General features: G+C 44.4%; 1 protein-coding gene across 1 annotated transcript in view; it reads right to left on the bottom strand.

The window, feature by feature from the left end:
- Positions 1-149: 149 nt before the first annotated feature.
- LOC120042055 (ras-GEF domain-containing family member 1B-like) overlaps positions 150-27,838 on the bottom strand; it is a 70,574-nt gene continuing 42,885 nt past the window's right edge. The window contains exons 5-11 of the mRNA XM_038986947.1: positions 27,196-27,298; positions 19,516-19,595; positions 12,860-12,955; positions 9,336-9,431; positions 7,197-7,320; positions 6,830-6,902; positions 150-4,063 (exon numbers count right to left, since the gene is read on the bottom strand). Of these exons, the coding sequence (XP_038842875.1) occupies positions 4,039-4,063; positions 6,830-6,902; positions 7,197-7,320; positions 9,336-9,431; positions 12,860-12,955; positions 19,516-19,595; positions 27,196-27,298 (597 nt within the window). The 3' untranslated portion in view covers positions 150-4,038. The remainder of the gene's footprint in view (positions 4,064-6,829; positions 6,903-7,196; positions 7,321-9,335; positions 9,432-12,859; positions 12,956-19,515; positions 19,596-27,195; positions 27,299-27,838) is intronic.

Below are 27,838 nucleotides of genomic sequence, written 5' to 3'. Positions count from 1 at the left end.
TGGAGAGGCTATTACCGGCGCATTGTCATTGAACCTTAATCTAACATCAGTCCATGTGAGCGTGTTTGAAATGTGTATTGTTTGATAGTTCTGGTATTTCACGGTCAATCTCTGACATAAAATAAAAAAAACATGAACAGTGTCCCTCATCACCTTTTAGGCAATCTTTTATTAACTTTGTCACTTTCTCTTTTAACACAACTAACTCAGTAATAAACAGATCCTCTATTCCATCATAACAGGCCAAATACAAACAGATAAACACAGGTAGGAAAAACAGAATAATTTACACCACAATATCATGTAGAGTGGAGAAATGCAAAGACAAGGCAAGCTAGACATCAGTCAATGGCCGCGTTCCAGACTGACTAAATTACAGACGCCTGCCAGATCTCACAATGCCTGGATAGACATCGGCTATGCAACACCTGCAATGTAGTCGGCCTGGAACGCGCCCATAATTTTTTACTTCATAGTGTTAGCTTGTACCCTAAAAGTTTTCATATAAACCTGTATAAAAAAAAATGTTAGGCCAATATCTGATAACTACTGAAGTATATTATGTACCTAGTACAAAATTAAATAAGCAGAAATACAATAAAATAATCGTAAATATCCATAATATGAAATAATAACTACACAGAGGATCATAAATAAAACAACATTTGGTGAAAATAATTATATAGGAGAAAAGGAAAGTTTGATCCAGCATTAAACAGAGGAAAAACATTCCAAATCCTCAGCTCTCACACACATCTCCTCTACTCATTCACTCAACTCTGCTCCTCCACCGCACTTACTTAACTAAACCACCAGGGGGCGATACAACCACATTGTATTTCTGTACTACCAAACTCATGAGGGGGGAGTGCAGTGTGTGTGTAGGCACAACCACTCTCACACAGGATGGATAATCTTGAGTGATAGAAGCGTAGTCCAGTCCTCCAAGTCTATATTTATTCTGGCAAAGTGGCTGGCTAGTGGCAGAGTGTTATAACACTAATTATCAGGGACATACCGGCTAGTGGCAGAGTGTTATAACACTGATTATCAGGGACATACCGGCTAGTGGCAGAGTGTTATAACACTGATTATCAGGGACATACCGGCTAGTGGCAGAGTGTTATAACACTGATTATTATCAGGGACATACCGGCTAGTGGCAGAGTGTTATAACCCTGATTATCAGGGACATACTGGCTAGTGGCAGAGTGTTATAACACTGATTATCAGGGACATACCGGCTAGTGGCAGAGTGTTATAACACTGATTATCAGGGACATACCGGCTAGTGGCAGAGTGTTATAACACTGATTATCAGGGACATACCGGCTAGTGGCAGAGTGTTATAACACTGATTATCAGGGACATACCGGCTAGTGGCAGAGTGTTATAACACTGATTATTATCAGGGACATACCGGCTAGTGGCAGAGTGTTATAACCCTGATTATCAGGGACATACCGGCTAGTGGCAGAGTGTTATAACACTGATTATCAGGGACATACCGGCTAGTGGCAGAGTGTTATAACACTGATTATCAGGGACATACCGGCTAGTGGCAGAGTGTTATAACACTGATTATCAGGGACATACCGGCTAGTGGCAGAGTGTTATAACACTGATTATCAGGGACATACTGGCTAGTGGCAGAGTGTTATAACACTGATTATCAGGGACATACCGGCTAGTGGCAGAGTGTTATAACACTGATTATCAGGGACATACCGGCTAGTGGCAGAGTGTTATAACACTGATTATCAGGGACATACTGGCTAGTGGCAGAGTGTTATAACCCTGATTATCAGGGACATACCGGCTAGTGGCAGAGTGTTATAACACTGATTATCAGGGACATACCGGCTAGTGGCAGAGTGTTATAACACTGATTATCAGGGACATACCGGCTAGTGGCAGAGTGTTATAACACTGATTATCAGGGACATACCGGCTAGTGGCAGAGTGTTATAACACTGATTATCAGGGACATACCGGCTAGTGGCAGAGTGTTATAACACTGATTATCAGGGACATACCGGCTAGTGGCAGAGTGTTATAACACTGATTATCAGGGACATACCGGCTAGTGGCAGAGTGTTATAACACTGATTATCAGGGACATACTGGCTAGTGGCAGAGTGTTATAACACTGATTATCAGGGACATACCGGCTAGTGGCAGAGTGTTATAACACTGATTATCAGGGACATACCGGCTAGTGGCAGAGTGTTATAACACTGATTATCAGGGACATACCGGCTAGTGGCAGAGTGTTATAATACTGATTATCAGGGACATACCGGCTAGTGGCAGAGTGTTATAACACTGATTATTATCAGGGACATACCGGCTAGTGGCAGAGTGTTATAACACTGATTATCAGGGACATACCGGCTAGTGGCAGAGTGTTATAACACTGATTATCAGGGACATACCGGCTAGTGGCAGAGTGTTATAACACTGATTATCAGGGACATACCGGCTAGTGGCAGAGTGTTATAACACTGATTATCAGGGACATACTGGCTAGTGGCAGAGTGTTATAACACTGATTATCAGGGACATACCGGCTAGTGGCAGAGTGTTATAACACTGATTATCAGGGACATACCGGCTAGTGGCAGAGTGTTATAACACTGATTATCAGGGACATACCGGCTAGTGGCAGAGTGTTATAACACTGATTATCAGGGACATACCGGCTAGTGGCAGAGTGTTATAACACTGATTATCAGGGACATACCGGCTAGTGGCAGAGTGTTATAACACTGATTATCAGGGACATACTGGCTAGTGGCAGAGTGTTATAACACTGATTATCAGGGACATACCGGCTAGTGGCAGAGTGTTATAACACTGATTATCAGGGACATACCGGCTAGTGGCAGAGTGTTATAACACTGATTATCAGGGACATACCGGCTAGTGGCAGAGTGTTATAACACTGATTATCAGGGACATACCGGCTAGTGGCAGAGTGTTATAACACTGATTATCAGGGACATACCGGCTAGTGGCAGAGTGTTATAACACTGATTATCAGGGACATACCGGCTAGTGGCAGAGTGTTATAACACTGATTATCAAAAGTAGTGCAGTGCATAGGGAATAGGGTGCCATTATCTATCTTCACAAAATCCCCACACACCTCTCTGCCCGTGGCTGAGGGTCCCATCGATAAAGGATGAGGAGAGAAGAGGTTTCTTCCTGTTGTAGAGTATCATCACAAAGCTTTATATAAACACAAACAAAAATGACATCATATTAGCTATCCAATGCACTTTGAGCATATTTAGCGGTAAAGTTGTCAAGGCTTGGTCGACCAAACGGGGTTAAAAAGGAGCGCATCCACAATAACCGCAGACAAACAAATGCATATTAAAACCTAATTACACACACAAACAAAACTACAAATAATGTTAGCTTCCTATATCTCTACCAACATTGCTGTAGGTTAGGATTAACACCATTACATAGTATACTGGTTCCCAGTAAACAAAATGCCGGCTTATTACAAGAAGAGCGAAAGCAGCTCGTTTGTTCCACCTGTTGGAACTGAGTCAGTTGGCCAACCAGCAGACAACTCCTAGCTTCTGTAGAACGGAAAATACAACTGGAAAAAATGTCACAGGGGACAATTTGCATCAATTGTGTTTCACCTGGTGTGAATACATACATGGTGGGTTTCAAAAAACGGTTTTCAGCAGACGATAAAAGGACAACAACAAAAAGCATCTCCCTGGGTTTTCCTCTTGTCGCCGTGATGGTCGTCGTAACGTCTTTAATAAAAGACTACAAAATTCATACAAAGAGATGAAAAAAAGCTGTCCTGGAAACGTAGCATGAAGAAGAGCCACACGACTGGAGGGATTCTTCGCTAAAACTCCATGAGTGAGGAACATAAACAGATACTGTCCTGCTGAATAGTACAGTACAGATCGTTGTTTCTCTTCCAAACAGGGACACTGCTATTCGGACATCACCGCAGGGTAAGGCTTGGTTGTCAAGATGGGTTTGACATGGTTCTGTTCAGAAGCTCTAGACTCTACTTAGCAGAGTGGATCTGGGGGGGCAGAAAGAAAGAAAGAGAACATCTATTAGCAAGACATCTAACAGGTATCTCTATATCTTTGTATTGTAGCAGTAATGGCTAACTGACTGACTGGCTAACTGACTGGCTGGCTAACTGACTGGCTGGCTAATTGACTGGCTGGCTAACTGACTGGCTAACTGACTGGCTGGCTAACTAACTGACTGGCTAACTGACTGGCTGGCTAATTGACTAACTGACTGGCTGGCTGACTGGCTGGCTAACTGACTGACTGGCTAACTGACTGACTGGCTGGCTAACTAACTGGCTGGCTAACTGACTGGCTGGCTGACTGGCTGGCTGGCTAACTGGCTGGCTAACTAACTGACTGGCTGGCTAACTGACTGGCTGGCTGACTAACTGACTGGCTAACTGACTGGCTGGCTAACTGACTGGCTGGCTAACTAACTGACTGGCTAACTGACTGGCTGGCTAACTAACTGACTGGCTAACTGACTGGCTGGCTGACTAACTGACTGGCTAACTGACTGGCTGGCTAACTAACTGGCTAACTGACTGGCTGGCTGGCTAACTGACTGGCTGGCTGGCTAACTGACTGGCTGGCTGGCTAACTGACTGGCTGGCTAACTGACTGGCTGACTAGGTCTGTCTTAGTCAGCTCCCTGGGCTCTGAGGATAATATACAACCACACTGAACAAAGACAATGATTCTTCTATGTATTACTGCTACAATAGTAGAAATCAATACAACACAGTCTGTTCTGTGTGTCTACTTAGAGAAGGGTTAACAACACTTTCCTGTCCTGGAACAGTCATAAAGCACAATGCTGGGCTAGAGGCTCTTAGCCATACTCCAGGTGTATCAGCAGTGGGGATAGAGGCGTGTGTGTGTGTGTGTGTGTGTGTGTGTGTGTGTGTGTGTGTGTGTGTGTGTGTGTGTGTGTGTGTGTGTGTGTGTGTGTGTGTGTGTGTGTGTGTGTGGGCGGGCGGGCTAGAGGCACGCTGTGCTGACACGGCCAGTCTGAAGTGATGTAACAGGTTCTGTCGCAGTGGGGAAGGGAGACAAACAACAGCAGCCTGGTTGGATGGCTATCAGAGAAACGTGACAGCACCCGGACAGACAGGTGGAATCACCCAGCCCATCTCACCCTACTGGAGCCAGGACCGGCCTAAACCAGCCAATCACTGCAAGAGGACTAGCTGGAGGGATGGTACACATTCAGGTCTGGGCTCAGTCAGATATACTGTAATATATACAATAGAAGACATATCACCTGTGAAAGATGATTTAGGTATTTGCTGTGAGCCAATTGTTTGCACATTCATTATCATGATTTTTTAAAAATGTAGCAGACACTCTTATCCAGAGATACTGGAGTGGACACATTTTCATAGTGGCCCTTTCATTTGGGAGGGGGGGGGGGTTGTTAATGTGTAAAAGACAGCATGTATTCATGTCATGGATGCTTGCACACATGATTTTGTGATAGTGGTGTAAACATAAATGGGGGGAGGGGGGAGTAATGAGTAGGCCTACTAAACAATCCATGTGGTTAGCATGCCAATGTTTCTGGCTAGGGAGTTTTTCCTAGCCACCCCTCATAGCCTGGTTCCTCTCTAGGTTTCTTCCTAGGTTTTGGCCTTTCTAGGGAGTTTTTCCTAGCCACCGTGCTTCTACACCTGCATTGCTTGCTGTTTGGGGTTTTAGGCTGGGTTTCTGTACAGCACTTCGAGATATTAGCTGATATACGAAGGGCTATATAAAATAAACTTGATTTGATTTGATTCTGTCATCTAGCCGTCAGACAGTCCTTCAGCACTGCACTGACTGGCTGGCAGGCTGGCTAACTGACTGACTGGCTGGCTAACTGACTGGCTGGCTAACTGACTAGCTAATTGGCTGGCTAACTGACTAGCTAATTGGCTGGCTGGCTAACTGACTGGCTGGCTAACTGACTGGCTGGCTGGCTGGCTAACTGGCTGGCTAACTGACTGGCTGGCTAACTGACTGGCTGGCTAACTGACTGGCTAATTGGCTGGCTGGCTGGCTGGCTAACTGACTGGCTAACTGACTGACTGGCTGGCTAACTGACTGACTGGCTGGCTAACTGACTGGCTGGCTAACTGACTGGCTGGCTGGCTGGCTAACTGACTGGCTGGCTGGTTAACTGACTGGCTGGCTAACTGACTGGCTGGCTGGCTGGCTAACTGACTGACTGGCTGAATGGCTAACTGACTGGCTGGCTGGCTAACTGACTGGCTGGCTAACTGACTGACTGGCTGACTGAATGGCTAACTGACTGGCTGGCTGGCTGGCTAACTGATTGGCTGACTGGGTCTTAGTCAGCTCCCTGGGCTCTGAGGATAATATACAACCACACTGAACAAAGACAATGATTCTTCATCCATCATGTCTGAGATACACACACAGCACAGTGTATGATGGCATGACATTACTGTATGTGTTCAGGGGAACACTGGGTGTGTGTGTGTTTAGGGGAACACTGTGTGTGTGTGTGTGTGTTTAGGGGAACACTGTGTGTGTGTGTGTGTGTTTAGGGGAACACTGTGTGTGTGTGTGTGAGTTATTGACTAGTGGACGGGTCAGCGTGTGTGTGAAAACACAGTGTGTGTGTGTGTGTGAGTTATTGACTAGTGGGCGGATGAGCATGTACCCCCCCTTTTGGTTGACGAGTGGAGGGGAGGGGGGGTGACAACTAGGATGAATGAAGCTGACCCCAGGGAACACACACACCACGGGGAGGGTAGTACACACACCTCAGAGACTTCCATCTGTCCTTCTCCATGTGGTTCTCAGGGCCTTCACTCTCATAAGAGGCCAGATACAGAGCTGAGAGAAGAGGAAGAGGAAGAGGAAGAGGAAGAGGAAGAGGAGAGGAGAGGAGAGGAGAGGAGAGGAGAGGAGAGGAGAGGAGAGGAGAGGAGAGGACATCAAGACACCATCAGCCTCAACTCATTACAGTCACATCAGGACATTAAAACAGCTTTTCCTGTATTCTTCCTGTAGTCTTCCTGAGTTGACTTAGTTGAAATGACACCATGACATTAGTACATTGAACCTTTTCTAGGTTCAAATAAAATAGCCTTTATTGGGGTGGGGGGGGGGGGGGGGGGTTGTACATACTGTCCTCGCTGAAAACCGGTGCGGTGAGCAGGTACTGGAGGATTTTGCGGTCCTTCTCAAACGGACACTCCACCTTCTTCCAAACCATGAACTCGCTGACCCGCTTCGCCATCTCCCAGAATTTCTGAAAACAATGTTAAAAATAAACAATATGTTAAAATAACATTTGAAACACTGTAATGTGTTGTTGTTGGAACACATTTCAGCAATGTGAAAACAATATGAACATAAATAAAGAAGGTCTGTAACCTTACCACAACCTGATAATAATATTCACTGATTGATGTTGGTGACCACATACACGACCAGTCCAAAGTTGACACACCTACTCATTCAAGGGTTTTTCTTTATTTTTACTATTTTCTACATTGTAGAATAATAGTGAAGACAACAGAACTATGAAATAACACATATGGAATCATGTAGTAACCAAAAAAGTGTTAAACAAATCAAAATATATTTTATATTTGAGATTCTTCAAAGTAGCCACCCTTTGACGTGATGACAGCTTTGTACATTATGGTAAGAACAGCTCAAATAAACAAAGAGAAACGACAGTGCATCATTACTTTAAGACATAAAGGTCAGTCAATGTGGAATATTTCAAGAACTTTGAACGTTTCTTCAAGTGCAGTCGCAAGAACCATCAGGCGCTATGATGGAACTGGCTCTCATGAGGACCGACACAGGAAAGGAAGACCCAGAGTTACCTCTGCTGCAGAGGATAAGTTCATTAGAGTTACCAGCCTCAGAAATTGGAGCCCAAATAAATGCTTCACAGAGTTCCAGTAACAGACACATCTCAACATCAACTGTTCAGAGGAGACTGTGTGAATCAGGCCTTCATGGTCGAATTGCTGAAGAAACCACTACTAAAGGACACCAATAATAAAAAGAGACTTACTTAGGCCAAGAAACACAAGCAATGGACATTACACTGGTGAAAATCTGTCCTTTGGTCTGATGAGTCCATATTTGAGTTTTTGGTTCTAACCGCTGTGTCTTTGTGAGACGCAGATTAGGTGAACGGATGATCTCCGCATGTGTGGTTCCCACCGTGAAGCATGGAGGAGGAGGTGTGATGGTGCTTTGCTGGTGACACTGTCAGTGATTTATTCAGAATTCAAGACACACTTAACCAGCATGGCTACCACAGCATTTTCCAGCGATACGCATCTCGTTTATGATTAGTGGGACTATCATTTGTTTTTCAACAGGACAATGACCCAACACACCTCCAGGCTGCACCAGATGACTTGGCCTCCACAATCACCCAAACCAATTGAGATGGTTTGGGATGAGTTGGACCGCAGAGTGAAGGAAAAGCAGCCAACAAGTGCTCAGCATATGTGGGAACTCCTTCAAGACTGTTGGAAAAGCATTCCAGGTGAAGCTGGTTGAGAGAATGCCAAAAGTGTGCAAAGCTGTCATCAAGGCAAACGGTGGCTATTTTGAAGAATCTAAAATCTAAAATATATTTTGATTTGTTTAACACGTTTTTGGTTACTACATGATTCCATATGTGTTATTTCATAGTTTTGATGTCTTCACTGTTATTCTACAATGTAGAAAATAGTTTAAAAAAATAAAGAAAACCCCTTGAATGAGTAGGTGTGTCCAAACCTTTGACTGGCACTGTATGTTGACATATATGGAGGTCTCCAATAATATAAAGTAGTTTAAAGGTTAATTCCACTTTTTTTTTCTGATGTAGTGTAGCTGGGGTTTACCAATGGAAAGTATCACTTCCTCATTCTCTGTCAGTTATAAGGGGGGTGGGGGGAAGCTCGCTAAAATTGTCATTGTCTATGTAGTATAAATATAATGTCTCCCTTAGCAGTGGGACATTTTCGGAACTGGTGGAGCTGGGATACGTTAAGGCCTTACTTAACCTTGTTTCACCAGGTAAGTTGACTGACAACACATTCTCATTTACAGCTACAACGTGGGGCATAGTTACAGGGGAGAGGAGGAGGGGGGGATGAATGAGCCAACTGGAAGCTGGGGATGATTAGGTAGTACGAGGGCCAGATTTGGGAATTTATCCTGGACACCGAGGTTAACACTCCTACTCTTACGATAAGTGCCACGGGATCTTTAGTGACCACAGAGAGTCAGGACACCCGTTTAACGTCCCACCTCAAAGTTAACGTGACCATTCTGCATCCTGTTGGAGCATCCCTCGTTCAGGAAGTAGATGTCTTTAATCAGTAGGCTGAAGAACGGGATAACAATCTAGAGAGAGAGAGAGAGGAGACAGAGAGAGGAGACAGAGAGAGGAGACAGAGAGAGGAGACAGAGAGAGGAGACAGAGAGAGGAGACAGAGAGAGGAGACAGAGAGATGGAGGAGACAGAGAGATGGAGGAGACAGAGAGATGGAGGAGACAGAGAGATGGAGGAGACAGAGAGATGGAGGAGACAGAGCGAGAGGAGACAGAGCGAGAGGAGACAGAGCGAGAGGAGACAGAGCGAGAGGAGACAGAGCGAGAGGAGACAGAGCGAGAGGAGACAGAGCGAGAGGAGACAGAGAGAGGAGACAGAGAGAGAGGAGACAGAGAGAGGAGACAGAGAGAGGAGACAGAGCGAGAGGAGACAGAGCGAGAGGAGACAGAGCGAGAGGAGACAGAGCGAGAGGAGACAGAGCGAGAGGAGACAGTGAGAGGAGACAGAGAGAGAAGAGGTGAGGATTTAATTCAGCTGCCTGGGTAACAGTACAAGGGGATTTCCAGTAGGTAACAGTCTGCTGGTTTCTTTGTTAATCACCACAAAAAAACACCCGTCAAACGAATTCCCCACTTCACCCAGAGAGAGAAGTCAGAAAATGCTGAGGTGGTTTTTCAGAACACAAATCGTTTAAATAACTCAGAGCCATGTCACCACAAAGACTTAGGTCACAGAGTGTGGTTTGGGTTTGGCCAAAAGGGTGGGATATTATTTTCATGAGGCACATGGAAAAAAGCAGACTGAAACACACAGGGTATTTACTGGACTACGATGTGTCCTACTGACCTCAGATCAGTGTACAGACCACAGATCAGTGTACAGACCACAGATCAGTGTACAGACCACAGATCAGTGTACAGACCACAGATCAGTGTACAAACCACAGTGTACAGACCACAGATCAGTGTACAGACCACAGATCAGTGCACTGACCGAAGATCAGTGTATTGACCACAGATCAGTGTACAGACCACAGATCAGTGTACAGACCACAGTGTACTGACCACAGATCAGTGTACAGACCACAGATCAGTGTATTGACCACAGATCAGTGTATTGACCACAGATCAGTGTACAGACCACAGTGTACTGACCACAGATCAGTGTACAGACCACAGATCAGTGTACAGAACACAGATCAGTGTACAGACCACAGATCAGTGTACTGACCACAGATCAGTGTACAGACCACAGATCAGTGTACAGACCACAGATCAGTGCACTGACCACAGATCAGTGTACAGAGCACAGCGTATAAACTGGAGAGAAGGGCTGAACAGGTGTGGGGGAAGGATGGAGGGAGGGAATGCAATGTCCTTTATGGGAGCGGTGAAGGGGGGGAGGGAGGGAGCGGGGAAGGATGGAGGGAGGGAGCGGTGAAGGGGGGGAGGAAACGGGATGTCCTATATGGAAGCGATGAGAGATGGTGACAACAGACAGGTTCTCTGAAAGTGATCAACAGTTTGCCCTAAACACACTGGTCCGGCAGTGTAAGAAGACGAGGACATGCTTGTAGAATACCAAAAATGGTATTATATCAAATGGAATACAGTAAACAGCACAGTATGTCCACAATTATTTCAGTCTCCCTGTCCTCTCAGTGACACTGTGGCCCTAAACAAACAGAACCGATCTGAGAGACAGAGAGAGCGAGAGAGAGAGAGACAGAGAGAGAGAGAGAGAGAGAGAGACAGAGAGAGAGACAGAGAGAGAGACAGAGAGAGAGACAGAGAGAGAGAGAGAGAGAGAGAGAGAGAGAGAGAGAGAGAGACAGAGAGAGAGAGAGAGAGACAGAGAGAGAGACAGAGAGAGAGACAGAGAGAGAGAGAGAGAGATATCTGGGAACATGTTGCATAAACAAAGTTACCACTGGACTGTATGTTCCAGAAAGACCCATACAGTCCACCCCATGTGGGGTGTCGTGTGTGGAAATATACTTTTTTGACCCATAAACAAAAACCCCTCTAGAAGAAGTCACAAGAGCATTGCAGTGTTCTGCCTGGGAAGTTGGAACATTCCGTCTTATGACCCTTTACCGTCTGTCTGCGCAGCCAACCAGGGCCCTTCAACATCTACACAGCTCCCCACCTCACTTCCCTAACAGAAACACTCAGCATTTTGTTGACTCTACGCTAACACTTTTGCTAATCTAATACATGTTGACATCAATAAACAACTTGTTTATGTTTACTCTTCCTTCAGGGACTTGCTACACACTAGGCTAACCCGCTAGGCTAACCCGCTAGGCTAAGACGCTAGCTGGATTGGAACAGGCTGGCCGGTTCACACGCGGTCACGTCAGTGTGGGATAGAGAGAGAAAGACGCAATCAGAGACAGAGAGAGAGAGAGAGAGAGAAAAGAGAGAGAGACAAGTGAAGCAGTTCTCCCCCCCCTTTAACTGAAAAGGAGTAAATGAGTTCTCTTTGACGTCCATACAGCTGACCTATTTATGTCTTGACTTCTCTGCTTCAGAGGCTTCGTTATGTAACGATGTCTTAACCCAACCAAAAGTTTAGTGTAAATAAAATGAGACTACTGAGCAGAGACGATGAACGTCAGACCAAACGGAAGGCTGCTTTCCAGACATGCCAGATTGGAACGTGTTCTCTCCACTTGTTTCCTGGTTACATGAAAGTGAAGAACGAGTGACACCACCATCTCCACAATGAGTCGCTGCTTATCAATTGTGAGAGAGATGGAACATTTTTTTCCGTTGTTTTCGCTAACAATGCTGATCAAACCGGCCGCGTTGCAAATTAAATTGAACACATACACCGTCATTCAATAATTTCATCCATACCGTTGGCGTTCATCAACAGTAGCCGTCTGAGTAGCCGGGCGCTATAATAGAACTTGGTTCTATTTGTGACGTGTGGCAAACCGCAAGTTCCGCCTCTCCCATCTCCTCGTCGGTTTTAACGACATTCACGTGGCGGATTGAAAGATGAACGAGGTCCACACTCCAGTCCAGTTGGTGGCAGTAATGCGCCTAAAAGTTGGTTGTCAAGCGCCATATAAAATCCACAGAAGAAGAAGAAGTAGAAGAACGAACGAACGAGGAGATATTAAATCTTTTTATCTGTGGATTAAGTAGAGATACCATTTTGTATGACTCCAAGCTAGCTAAAGGTTCATGAATGTTTGTGTCGACTTGTCCCCAAATTAATTAATTTGGTTCACAGTTGGTTTTGGTATTTTAACCAGCGTGTCAGGAACGTGTCTGGTGGGGATGGACAAAACCAAGATGCACACAGGTCAGCCTGTAAGTGGGTTAGGGTTACATAGATGGGCTCTGGGTTAGGGTTACAGGGTTACATAGATGGGCTCTGGGAGAACAGAGGACGTTCCCACCATTTGAAGAAATCAGAATCTACTAGATCTCGTACTCTAACAGGTTTTATGAAATACCAGGTCCTGATGTGAGGTATCGAGGCTCACCTTCTCTCTCGTGCTGTTGGCTGTTCTGGACCTCTGTGTCGCTCCTCTCAACGCCGTTCTGTAATTGTAGAAGTTACCGGAAGGGTCCATTTGGTGCTGAGGGAGGAAGAGAGGGAGAGATCAGAATTACAGTGTCATCTCCAATCTGAATTTGATGAGCTTTCTGCCAGGCAAGCTGAACAGTTACTCTTGCGAGCTCGGTACAGAGTGTATGAACAAGGCGACAAGGCCAGTAAACTCCTTGCACATCAGATCCGTAAATCTGAGGCCTCACGTTTAATCCCACAAATAAGGACCCCGTCTGGTGCCACCACAGTTATACATAAAGAGATCAATGATCAATTCAAACAATTTTACTCTGCGCTATACACCTCTGAATCCCCTCAAGACCCTTTGCTGATTGATTCCTTCTTTAATGGCCTGAATATGCCTTCAATTGATACAGACACCCATGACTGTCTAGAAGAAGAATTTACACCTGAGGAGATTGCAACAGCAGTGTCCGCAATGAAAAGTGGTAAATCACCGGGTCCGGATGGTTTTCCAACCGAATTTTACAGGACGTTTTCTGGTCTGCTTTGCCCATTCTTGTCTCGACTATTTGCAGAGTGCCTTAATACCTCAAAGCTACCGCCTAGTCTTTATCAGGCTTCAATTTCATTACTATTAAAGAAAAACAAAGACCCCCTGGAATGTGGATCCTATCGCCCAATCTCGCTTTTAAACTGTGATTACAAAATCCTAGCCAAGCTTTTAGCCATCCGTATGGAAGGCTCGCTGCATCAAGTAATACACTCTGACCAGACTGGCTTTGTGAGAAATAGGCTTTTGTTTTTCAATATTAGGCGCCTTATGAATATACTGTACTCCCCTGCGTCGGAGGACCCAGAGGTGGTGGTCTCACTTGATGCAGAAAAAGCGTTTGACCGCGTTGAGTGGGATTACCTAACAGCTACCCTTTATAGATTTGGCTTTGGCCCCAAATTCATTGCGTGGATAAAGATTCTTTATTTTTCCCCCATGGCTTCGGTACGGACTAACAACTTGTCCTCTGACTATTTTCCCTTGCACCGCGGATCCAGACAGGGCTGTCCACTCTCCCCCTTGTTGTTTGCTTTGGCAATCGAACCTCTCGCCATTGCACTACGCTCTAATGATGCCATTCAAGGAATAAGCAGGACGGGCTCAGAGCAGAAAGTCTCGCTATATGCGGATGACCTCCTTTTGTTTATCTCTAACCCTGATACCTCATTGCCACGCGCCTTATCTGTTCTTAAAAGGTTTGGATCAATCTCAGGGTACAAGCTGAATCTAGGCAAGAGTGAGCTTTTTCCTGTAAACAAGGCTGCTTTAAAGTGCTCTTTTACAAGTTCTCAGTTTAGGATTGTCCGGGATCAACTCACCTACTTGGGAGTTAAAGTGACAAGGAAATATTCAAATCTGTTTCAGGAAAACTTGGTTGCTCTAGCAGACAGTTTGAAACAATATTTTACTTTTTGGAATGCGCTACCTCTTTCTCTTATCGGAAGGATTAATGTCATTAAAATGAGTGTGTTGCCCAAATTTCTATATTTATTTCAATGTTTACCCATTTTTATTCCAAAATCTTTTTTTATTTCACTGGATCAAACATTCATGCATTTTATTTGGGATGGCAAGGTACCACGGATTGGTAGAAAACATTTACAGAAGCCTAAGTCATTGGGGGGTTTAGCTCTACCAAATTTTCAGACATACTATTGGGCTGCAAATTTCAGAGCCCTTCTGTACTGGCTGCAGACTGATCCTACTGGCCCTAGACCAATCTGGGTCCAGATGGAGTCTGAATCGTGTAAACCTGCTGCACTTTCTTCTGTGTTGTGCTCGTCTCTCCCAGTGTCCCTAGGCAAAAGGTGTGTCAACCCAATTGTAAAGCAGTCTCTTAAAATTTGGAATCAGTTCCGTTTAGCCTTTGGCCTCCGAGGCTTTTCTCTATCAGGCCCAATCAATCAGAACATTTTATTTCCTCCATCTTTGAATGATGGGGCTTTTGGCATCTGGCACTCACTAGGCCTCTCCTCACTAGCCCAATTATTCTTTGATGATACATTTTCCTCTTTTGCTCAGCTACAGGAAAGGTTCAACCTCCCCCAATCCCACTTTTTCCGCTATCTCCAGACTAGGAACTTTGTCAGAGCTAACACACCTGAATTTCCCCATAGGCCTGCGAATACAGCTATAGAGAGCATCCTGGAGCTGAACAAGCTTCCTAGGGGCGCAATTTCAGATGTATATGCAATCATTCATGACTTACAGAACCCTTCTTTGGTGCCTTTAAAGACTCGATGGGAAAAGGATTTGGGGGAGGAACTTGGGGAAGACACCTGGGAATCTGTGCTGCGCAGGGTGCATTCGTCCTCTTTTAGCACTAGACACAGCCTCATTCAATTCAAGGTGGTTCACCGTATCCACTGGTTTGGGGCCAGACTTGGAAGAATATTCTCTGATTTTGATCCTACCTGTGTCAGATGTCAAATTGAACCAGCCACACTGTTGCTTATGTTCTGGGGCTGTCATAAACTGTCAGGTTTCTGGGAATTAATATTTAAATGTTTCTCTGATATATATAACACTGTTATAGATCCCTCTCCCCTTACAGCCCTTTTTGGAGTACTGCCCATAGGTACCCCCCTGTCAAGAATCCAGTCGGACACTGTTGCTTATACAACTCTTTTAGCTAGACGGCTAATACTACAGAACTGGAAGATGGCAGCTCCCCCATCTTATAAATATTGGGTGAGAGATGTGTTGTGCTCTCTGAAACTAGAAAAAATTAAATTAAATTCACGTGGGAACCCCAAACTGTTTAATGAGGCTTGGGCTCCATTCCGGTCTTACTTTAAACAGTCCATCCTCTGATGGCATTCCTATTAAAACCAAAATAAGTCTGTATTTGACCCCCCTGTGACTTAGAGGTTGGATGAGCATTTCTCTGTGTTTTTTTCTGGGGTGGGGCTGGGGGGCATTAAGGTTGATGTGCTTATTGATTGTGACCTGTGGATGCCTTGTTCATCTTGCCCGGGCAGAGACTAAGGTGTGAGCTTGTTTTTCCCAGTTATTTTTATTTTTTAATTCTGTTCACGCCTACATAAAATTATTATTATTCATTTTTTATTTTAAAGCATTGTAAACTTTTTATTTTTGGTCCAGTGGATGGTTGGTCTGTGGCCTTGACTGTCTGTGAGTGGTTGCATTTCTCCACCCCATCCCTTGACTGTTTACAGGAACAATGGTGAGGTGTTTGCTCTGTCCCTATACTATAGATTGCCCTTTAACCTTTTGTAGCCTTCTGCCTGGTGTGTTTAACTTGTCTAAAGTATGGTATCTTTAAAGTTATTTTTTTTATATGTATTATTTGTATTTTTTCTAGTTGAGTATATTATTTATATTGCTTTGTCTTGTCTGTGTGTGTAAAACTTAATAAACAGAGTTTTCAACAAACAAAAAAAAAAAAATTACAGTGTCAGCTCAGCAGAAAGTCAGTCCTACGTTCAAAATATTTAGTTATGAAACGCTTTCTTCTAGCCACATCATTAGAGAGTGAGATTGCATCGTATGCTTTAGTCTGAACGGGATAACAAGTGCATTGACTGCAATACTATTAGCTAAAATGTAATTCTAAACATACAGAGCCTTCGGAAAGTATTCAGATCCCTGGACTTTTCACACATTTTGTTATGTTACAGCCTTATTCTAAAAGAGATTAAATAAAATCCTCAGCTATCTACACACAATACACCATAATGACATCACAACACCCCATAATGACATCACAATACCCCATAACGACATCACAATACCCCATAACGACATCACAATACCCCATAACGACATCACAATACCTTATAACAACAAAGCTAAAACAGATTTTTGGGCATTTTTGTATGTATTAAAATATAATAAACAGAAATACCTTATTTACATAAGTATTCAGATCCTTTGCTATGAGACACGAAATTGAGCTCAGGTGCATCCTGTTTCCATTGATCATCCCTGAGATGTTTCTACAACTTGATTGGAGTCCACCTGTGGTAAATTCAATTGATTGGACATGATTTGGAAAGGCACACACCTGTCTATATAAGGTCCCACAGTTGACAGTGCATGTCAGAGCAAAAACCAAGCCATGAGGTCGAAGGAATTATCCGTAGAGCTCCGAGACAGGATTGTGTCGGGGCACAGATCTGTTGAAGGTTACCACAAAATTTCTGCAGCATTGAAGGTCCCCAAGAACACAATGGCCTCCATCATTATTAAATGGAAGAAGTTTGGAACCACCAAGACTCTTCCTAGAGCTGGCCGCCCAGCCAAACTGAGCAATCGGGGGAGAAGACCTTGGCCATGGCCAAGAACCTGATGGTCCCTCTGATAGAGCTCCAGAGGTCCTCTTTGGAGAATCTTCCAGAAGGACAACCATCTCTGCAGCACTCCATCAATCAGGCTTTTATGGTAGAGTGGCCAGACGGAAGCCACTCCTCGGTAAAAGGCACACGACAGCCCGCTTGGAGTTTGCCAAAAGGCACCTAAAGGACTCTCAGACCATGAGAAACAAGATTCTATGGTCTGATGAAACCAAGATTGAACTCTTTGAATGCCTGAATGCAAAGCGTCACATCTGGAGGAAACCTGGCACCATCCCTACGATGAAGCATGGTGGTGGCAGCATCATGCTGTGGGGATGTTTTTCAGCGGCAGGGACTGGGAGACTAGTCAGGATCGAGGGAAAGATGAACGGAGCAAAGTACAGAGAGATCCTTGATGAAAATCTGCCCCAGAGTGCTCAGCACCTCAGACTAGGGCGAGGGTTCACCTTCCAACAGGACAACGACCCTAAGCACACAGCCAAGACAACGCAGGAGTGGCTTCGGGACAAGTCTCTGAATGTCTTTGAGTGGCCAAGCCAGAGCCTGGACTTGAACCCATCGAACATCTCTGAGAGACCTGAAAATAGCTGTGCAGCGACGCTCCCCATCCAACCTGACAGAGCTTGAGAGGATCTGCAGAGAAGAATGGGAGAAACTCCCCAAATACAGGTGTGCCAAGCTTGCATCATCTTACCCAAGAAGACTCAAGGCTGTAATCGCTGCTAAAGGTGCTTCAACTCTTCAACTGAGTAAAGAGTCTGAATACTTATGTGAATATAAAAAAATAAAAAATGTTTTTGCTTTGTCATGATGGGGTATTGTGATGTCATTATGGGGTATTGTGATGTTATTATGGGGTATTGTTATGTCATTATGGGGTATTGTGATGTCATTATGGGGTATTGTGATGTCATTATGGGGTATTGTGATGTCATTATGGGGTATTGTGATGTCATTATGGGGTATTGTGATGTCATTATGGGGTATTGTGTGTAGATTGAAGAGGAAAAAAGAACAAAATGTGGGAAAAGTCAAGGGGTCTGAATACTTTCCAAAGGGACTGTATGGTGGTTAGTAAGTTATTGGCCAGGCTTGGAGTTCCCTTCAACCACCCCCCCTACTCCACCCCCCCTACTCCACCCCCCCCCCCCCCCCCCCCCCCCCCCCCCCAAAAGTTGAATGCTTGTGGGAGAAGGCATCTCAATGACTATCAATCACTCACAGTCCCACATAAACCGTCCCTGCCAAATCAACCGGACGCACATAAACTGCAAGACAGATGGAGTCATCAAACCAGCCCAAACACTCTGACCCCTCAAAACAACGAAGGAGCAGAATAACCCAACACCACACTGTCAACACTCTGACCTCTGACCTCTATCAACACAGGGAGGACAATAACCCAACACCACAGCTATCAACACAGAGAGAGAGAGAGAGAGAGAGAGAGAGAGAGAGAGAGAGAGAGAGAGAGAGAGAAGAGAGAGAGAGGAGAAGAGAGGAGAGAACGGGGGAAGAGACGAGAGAGACGGGGGAGAGAGAGGGGAGAGAGCGGGGGGGGCGAGAGAGGGAGAGAGACGGGGGAAGAGGAGGAGAGAGACGGGGGAGAGAGAAGGAGAGAAGACGGGGAGAGAGAGGAGAGAGACGGGGGGGGGAGAGAGAGGAGAAGACGGGGAAGAAGAGGAGAGAGAGGGGGGAGAGAGAGAGAGAGAAACGGGGAAGAGAGAGAGAGAGAGACGGGGGAAGAGAGAGGAGAGAGACGGGGGAAGAGAGAGGAGAGAGACGGGGGGAGAGAGAGGAGAGAGACGGGGGGAGAGAGAGGAGAGAGACGGGGGGAGAGAGAGGAGAGAGACGGGGGGAGAGAGAGAGAAACCTGTTCCTGGGTTCCACTGGGGCCCAACCTGGTTTATCCCTTTAATCTGCTACTTTACATCTGCTGACTTGAAGGTCCATACCTGGCTCCTCCACGGACCCCCAGGGAGCTGATCTGAACCCCAGGTAGAGCTCGCCGTCTGGGGCTACCCATCCCCTCGGACCCCCTTCTCCCTCCTCCATCTTCTTGGAGCTAACATTTCAACACTTCTGAAGGTAGAGTATCACTGTGATAATACCACTTCAAACACAACGAGGCTTACAGTGTAACATGGGAAGGTTCGCTAGGCAACTAGCTGGCTTTTGAAGCTGTTAGGCAACTAGCTGGCTTTTGAAGCTAGATTGTATGATGCTCAGTGCAGCAGGTGAACAAGCAATTACCTCCAAGATGTCAAACTTGGCCGTCTTGACTTTGCTCCAGGTCTTCTTCAGTCGAGAGACAGGACTCATGTTCATCCCAGCTGCAGAGAGCAAGACAAGAGAGAAGGGTGAGAAACGAGTGTGCACACACAGCTTTTATTCCATTGAGACAGACCCCCCTCCTTGCACCCATTGTTGGTTCTCTCTCTCTCTCTCTCTCTCTCTCTCTCTCTCTCTCTCTCTCTCTCTCTCTCTCTCTCTCTCTCTCTCTCTCTCTCTACCTCTCTTTCTCTCCACCTCTCTTTCTCTCCACCTCTCCACCTCTCTTCCTCCTCTTTAGAAGCAGTGAGGCAGAGGCCAAACGAACAATAGTGTTCACACACGCCTCGCTTCCCCTTTCAACACTATGCTTCCCATATGGTAAATCAGGTGTGTGTGTGCATGCGTATGTATGTATTCAGGAGGGCATATTTTGTTTTGAGCCTATTTTCCCAGGGTCCTGTTTGTCTTTCCTTTTTATAACCCACTGACCCTGTAATACCTCCCTCTGTGTCCCTGGAGACTGAGGGGCTCTGCTTGTGGCTTCATCTCCAGGGAGAGAGGGGCTTGGGACAGCTGGTACTCCTCGGGCCTCCACCCTCCCTCCACCCAGCCGTTCCTCCCTCCCTCCCACCATCCCCTTTTGCCTTCCCTCTCCTACCAATCCCCCCTCTCTCTCCCTCCCTCCTTCCCTCTCCTGCCAATCCCCCCTCTCCCTCCCTCCTTCCCTCTCCTGCCAATCCCCCCTCTCCCTCCCTACTTCCCTCTCTGGTCAGTGCTGACCATCTGTCTATATGGGTGTTTGTGTAGACTTCCCAGCTGCCCCTCCTCTCCCATCCACCCCCTCCTCCCCAACCTCAAGGCCTGACCAGCTGCCCTCTTCCCTGGCCACTCAGGACCCCCTGTACCACGTCGGATGGCTCTGGCAGCCTAAAGCCTGGGGCAAGGACCCCAAACTAACCCAGACTTTTGTGCCCGGACCCTGGGGAAGGTCACAAGCTGGAGTCGAAGATAGATCGGGACGTATTAGAGCCACTCTGTTCAAGATTATCAATTGAAGCTGAAAGTTACCCTTTCTATTCAGGTCAAGGACCATTTCTATGGCCAAATGTGTTAATTCTTTTTTGGGGGGGGGGGAGTATTCCTATACAAGTAAATAAGCAATATTTGAAAGACTATTTAAAGTGACTAAATAAAACGCTGTGATTTTGGGTTAAGGCTGTTATAGGGGTTAGGAAGGTACAAAGTCTCGCTGAAAATACAGATTGCATTTAGTAATCGGATTTCCTGACTGTTGAACAAAAAAGCCTTTTGTGTTTAGAGCAAGTGAGCCGGTGAGTGAGTTGTCACAAGGTGGGGGGGGGGGGGGGCACACAACAACACAACAACAAAACCTACAAACAAACAACACCTACAACAACACCTACAACAACAACAACACACAACAACAACACCTACAACAACAACACAACAACACCTACACAACAACACAACAACCTACACACAACACAACAACAACAACAAACTACAACAACATCACACCTACAACAACAACAACCTACAACAACACCAACAACACCACAACAACAACAACAACAACCTACAACAACAACAACACCTACAACAACACCTACAACAACAACAACACCTACAACAACAACAACACCTACAACAACAACAACACCTACAACAACACCTACAACAACAACAACACCTACAACAACACCTACAACAACAACAACACCTACAACAACAACAACAACACCTACAACACCTACAACAACAACAACACCTACAACAACACCTACAACACCTACAACAACAACAACACCTACAACAACAACAACACAACACCTACAACAACACCTACACAACAACACTACACAACACATACAACACACAACACCTACACACCTACAACCCATACAACAACAACACACCTACAACAACAACAACAACACAACACACCTACAACAACACCTACACAACAACACCTACAACACAAACACCTACAACACCACACCTACACACACCTACAACAACACCTTACAACACACAACACCTACAACAACACCTACAACAACAACAACACTACAACAACAACAACACCTACAACACACACACCACAACACCTACAACAACACACACCTACAACAACAACACACCTACAACAACACAACACCTACAACAACACCTACAACACAACAACACCTACAACAACACCTACAACAACAACAACACCTACAACAACAACAACACCTACAACAACACCTACACACACCACCACACAACAACACTACAACAACACCTACAACAACAACAACACCTACAAAAACAACAACAACACCTACAACAACACCTACAACAACACCTACAACAACAACAACAACAACAACAACACCTACAACAACAACAACACCTACAACAACAACACCTACAACAACACCTACAACAACAACAACACCTACAACACTACAACAACAACAACAACAACAACAACCTACAACAACAACACCTACAACACAACACACAACACACTACAACAACAACAACACTACACACAACACACACAACAACACCTACAACAACAACACCTACAACAACAACAACACCTACAACAACAACAACACCTACAACACCTACAACAACAACAACAACAACACCTACAACAACAACACCTACAACAACAACAACAACAACAACAACAACACCTACAACAACAACAACAACACCTACAACAACACCTACAACAACACCTACAACACCTACAACAACAAACAACCACACAACAACAACAACACCAACAAAACACAACAACACCTACAACAACACCTACAACAACAACAACAACAACAACAACACCTACAACAACAACAACACCTACAACAACAACACCTACAACAACACCTACAACAACAACAACACCTACAACAACACCTACAACAACAACAACAACAACACCTACAACAACAACAACAACAACAACAACACCTACAACAACACCTACAACAACAACAACACCTACAACAACAACACACAACACAACCCTACAAACACACCTACCACAACAACAAACTACAACAACAACAACACAACACCACAAACAACAAACACCACAACAACAACAACAACAACAACACCTACAACAACAACACACCTACAACACACCTACACAACACAACACCTACAACAACACCTACAACAACAACAACAACTACAACAACAACAACAACAACAACACCTACAACAACACCTACAACAACAACAACACCTACAACACCTACAACAACAACAACAACAACACCTACAACAACAACAACAACAACACCTACAACAACAACAACACCTACAACAACAACAACACCTACAACAACACCTACAACAACAACACCTACAACAACAACAACACCTACAACAACAACAACACCTACAACACCTACAACACCTACAACAACAACACCTACAACAACAACAACCCTACAAAACAAACACCTACAACAACAACACCCACAACACAACACCTACAACAACAACACCTACAACAACACCTACAACAACAACCTACAACAACAACCACACACACACAACAACACCACAACAACACAACACCTCAACACAACAACACCACAACACAACACAACACCTACAACAACAACACCTACAAACACACCTACAACAACAACACCTACAACAACAACACCAACAACAACAACACCAACAACACCTACAACAACACCTACAACAACAAGAACACCTACAACAACAACAACAACAACACCTACAACAACAACACCTACAACAACAACCTACAACAACAACAACCTACAACAACAAAACACCTACAAACAACAACACCATACACACCTACAACACCAACACCTACAACAACAACACCTACAACAACACCACCCCTACAACAACAACACCTACAACAACACCACACCTACAACAACAACACCTACAACAACACCTACAAACACACAACACCTACAACAACACCTACAACAACACACAACAACACTACAACAACAACAAAACACACAACACTACACACAACAAAACAACAACAACACCTACAACAACAACACCTACACAACACTACAACAACAACACCTACAAACAACAACAACACCTACAACAACACCTACCAAACACAACAACACCTACAACACACAACAACACCACACACAACAAACAACAACAACACCTACAACAACAACAACAACCTACAACAACAACACTACAACAAAACAACAACACCTACAACAACAACACACCACAACAACAACACACTACAAACAACAACAACAACCAACAACACACTACAACAACACCTACACAACAACACAACACCTACAACACCTACAACACAACAACAACAACACACACAACAACACAACACCTACAACAACAACACTACAACAAACACACTACAACACACTACAACAACACACACACAACACCACCTACAACACAACAACCCCTACAACACAACAACCTACACAACCTACAACACAACAAGACCTAACAACACAACAACAACACACCTACAACAAACAACAACACCTACAACACCTACAAAAACAACAACCACCTACAACACCTAACAACAACTACAACAACAACAACACCTCAACAACACACAACAACACTCAACAACAACACCTACAACACACAACAACAACACCTCACAACAACACCTACACCACAACACCTACACAACACCTACAACAAAACCCTACACCAACACACCTACCAACAACAACACCTACAACAACAACACCTACAACACCTACAACAACAACACCTACAACAACAACACCTACAACAACACCTACAACAACAACACCTACAACAACAACACCTACAACAACAACACCTACAACACCTACAACAACACCTACAACAACAAGAACACCTACAACAACAACAACAACAACACCTACAACAACAACACCTACAACAACACCTACAACAACAACAACACCTACAACAACAACAACACCTACAACAACAACAACACCTACAACACCTACAACAACAACACCTACAACAACAACACCTACAACAACACCTACAACAACAACACCTACAACAACAACACCTACAACAAACAACAACCTACAACAACAACACACCTACAACAACAACACAACACCTACACAACAACAACACCACAACCCTACAACAAAACCTACAACAACAACAACACTACAACAACACCTACAACACAACAACACCTACAACAACAACACTACAACAACAACACCTACAACAACACCTACACCAACACCTACAAACACAACAAACTACACACACCTACAAACAACAACAACAACCTACACACCTACAACACAACAACACCTACAACAACACCTACAACAACACCTACAACAACACCTACACAACAACAACAACACCCTAACAACAACAACACAACACAACAACACACTACAACACAACAACACCTACAACACCTACAACAACAACAACAACACCTACAACAACAACACTACAACAACAACAAACCTACAACAAACAACAACAACCTACAACAACAACAACAACCTACAACAACAACAACACCACAACAACAACAACAACAACCTACAACAACAACAACAAACCCCCAAAACTACCAACAACAACACCTACACAACAACACACCTACAACAACACCAACACCTACAACACACATACAACACAACACCTACAACAACAACAACACTACACAACAACAACACCTACAACACCTACAACAACAACAACAACACCTACAACAACAACACCTACAACAACAACAACAACAACACCTACAACAACAACAACACCTACAACAACAACAACAACACCTACAACAACACCTACAACAACAACACCTACAACACCTACAACAACAACACCTACAACAACACCTACAACAACACCTACAACAACAACAACACCTACAACAACAACAACACCTACAACAACACCAACAACACCTACAACAACACCTACAACAACACTACAACAACACCTACACAACAACAAAACACCTACAACAACACAACAACACAACACACAACAACACCTCACCACAACCTACAACAACACAACAACACCTACAACAACACCTACAACAACAACAACAACAACACCTACAACAACAACAACAACAACAACACCTACAACAACACCTACAACAACAACAACACCTACAACAACAACACCTACAACAACAACAACAACACCTACAACAACACCTACAACAACAACAACAACAACACCTACAACAACAACAACAACAACACCTACAACAACACCTACAACAACAACAACACCTACAACAACAACACCTACAACAACACCTACAACAACAACACCTACAACAACAACAACACCTACAACAACACCTCAACACACACACAACCCTACAAACAACAACAACAACAACTACAACAACAACAACAACAACAACACCTACAACAACACCTACAACAACACCTACAACAACACCTACAACAACACCTACAACAACAACAACAACTACAACAACAACAACACCTACAACAACAACAACAACAACACCTACAACAACACCTACAACAACAACAACAACAACACCTACAACAACAACAACACCTACAACAACAACAACACCTACAACAACACCTACAACAACACCTACAACACCTACAACAACAACAACAACACCTACAACAACAACAACAACAACACCTACAACAACAACAACACCTACAACACCTACAACACCTACAACAACAACAACACCTACAACAACAACAACACCTACAACAACAACAACAACAACAACACCTACAACAACAACAACACCTACAACAACAACACCTACAACAACAACAACAACAACACCTACAACAACAACAACAACAACACCTACAACAACAACAACAACAACAACAACACCTACACAACACACCTACACAACACAACAACACACTACAACAACCCTACAACTAACCCTACAACAACAACAACAACAACACAAACAACACCTAACACCAACAACACAACAACAACACCTACAACACACCTCACAACACCTACACAACCTACACAACACCTACAACAACACCTACAACAACACACACCTACAACAACACCTCAACACCACCTACAACAACAACAACACTACACAACAACAAAAACAACACCTACACAACACACCTACACAACAACAACAACAACACACCTACAACAACACCACACCAAAACAACACACCTACAAACACTACAACACAACACAACAACACCTACAACAACCCAACACCAACACAACACAACAACAACCCTACACAACAACAACAACAACAACACCTACAACACACCTACACAACAACACAACAACAACACCTACAACAACACCTACAACAACACCTACAACAACAACAACAACAACAACAACACCTACAACAACAACACCTACAACAACAACAACAACACCTACAACAACACCTACAACAACACCTACAGATAATGGCCATGAGGGAGTTGTCACAAGGTAGTGGTGGGGGAAACAACAACAACAACAACAACACCTACAACAACACCTACAACAACAACAACACCTACAACAACAACAACACCTACAACAACAACAACACCTACAACAACAACAACAACAACAACAACACCTACAGATAATGGCCATCAGGGAGTTGAAGTTGCCGATGTTGAAACATTCCCGCGCCACGTCGATGAAGAACTCCATGACTCGCGCTCGCTGCTTCTTCTTCACGGGCTGTCAACAACATCAACAAGACAACAGCAAAACAAGTCAACAACAGTAAAAAAACAAGTCAACAACAGCAAAAGCGCCAAAATAAACCCTCAGGGCAAAAAGACATGAAGAAGAAGTAGGCACCAGCTAGTTAAGTTAGCTTAACAGCAGTAGGATACTCACTAGCTGAATTAGTTTTGCCGTAAAATGCTAACTACATAACTATTGTAATGTAGGTAACAGGTGTGCTGTCTTGCTTTGTTAGCTGGATGCTCTGCAATATTTGACAATGACTTCAAATGAAATCCTAAGTTCGAGAACATTGGGAAAAGGCAGTACTCCAAAACCGAAAGAAAAAAAAGGACACAAAAGACATCACCTCATTTTACTTTCTTATTGTTGTCTGGGCAGGCTAACGTGTTTCGGCAGGCTAACGTGTCTCGGCAGCTAGGTCGGCGTCGTGGGGGAATGCATTGTTCTTGATTCGTGTGTTTCGTGTGGCTTCGCGCTTCGTTGTCGGTGTCGTTTAGGGTCTGTCGAATGTTGACGTCCATAAAGTGC

This window comes from Salvelinus namaycush, unplaced genomic scaffold, assembly GCF_016432855.1.
Source record: "Salvelinus namaycush isolate Seneca unplaced genomic scaffold, SaNama_1.0 Scaffold608, whole genome shotgun sequence".
In the NCBI taxonomy this organism is placed as follows: domain Eukaryota; kingdom Metazoa; phylum Chordata; class Actinopteri; order Salmoniformes; family Salmonidae; genus Salvelinus; species Salvelinus namaycush.
Note: the sequence above shows the minus strand (reverse complement) of the source record. Positions and strands in the feature narration are given on the sequence as shown.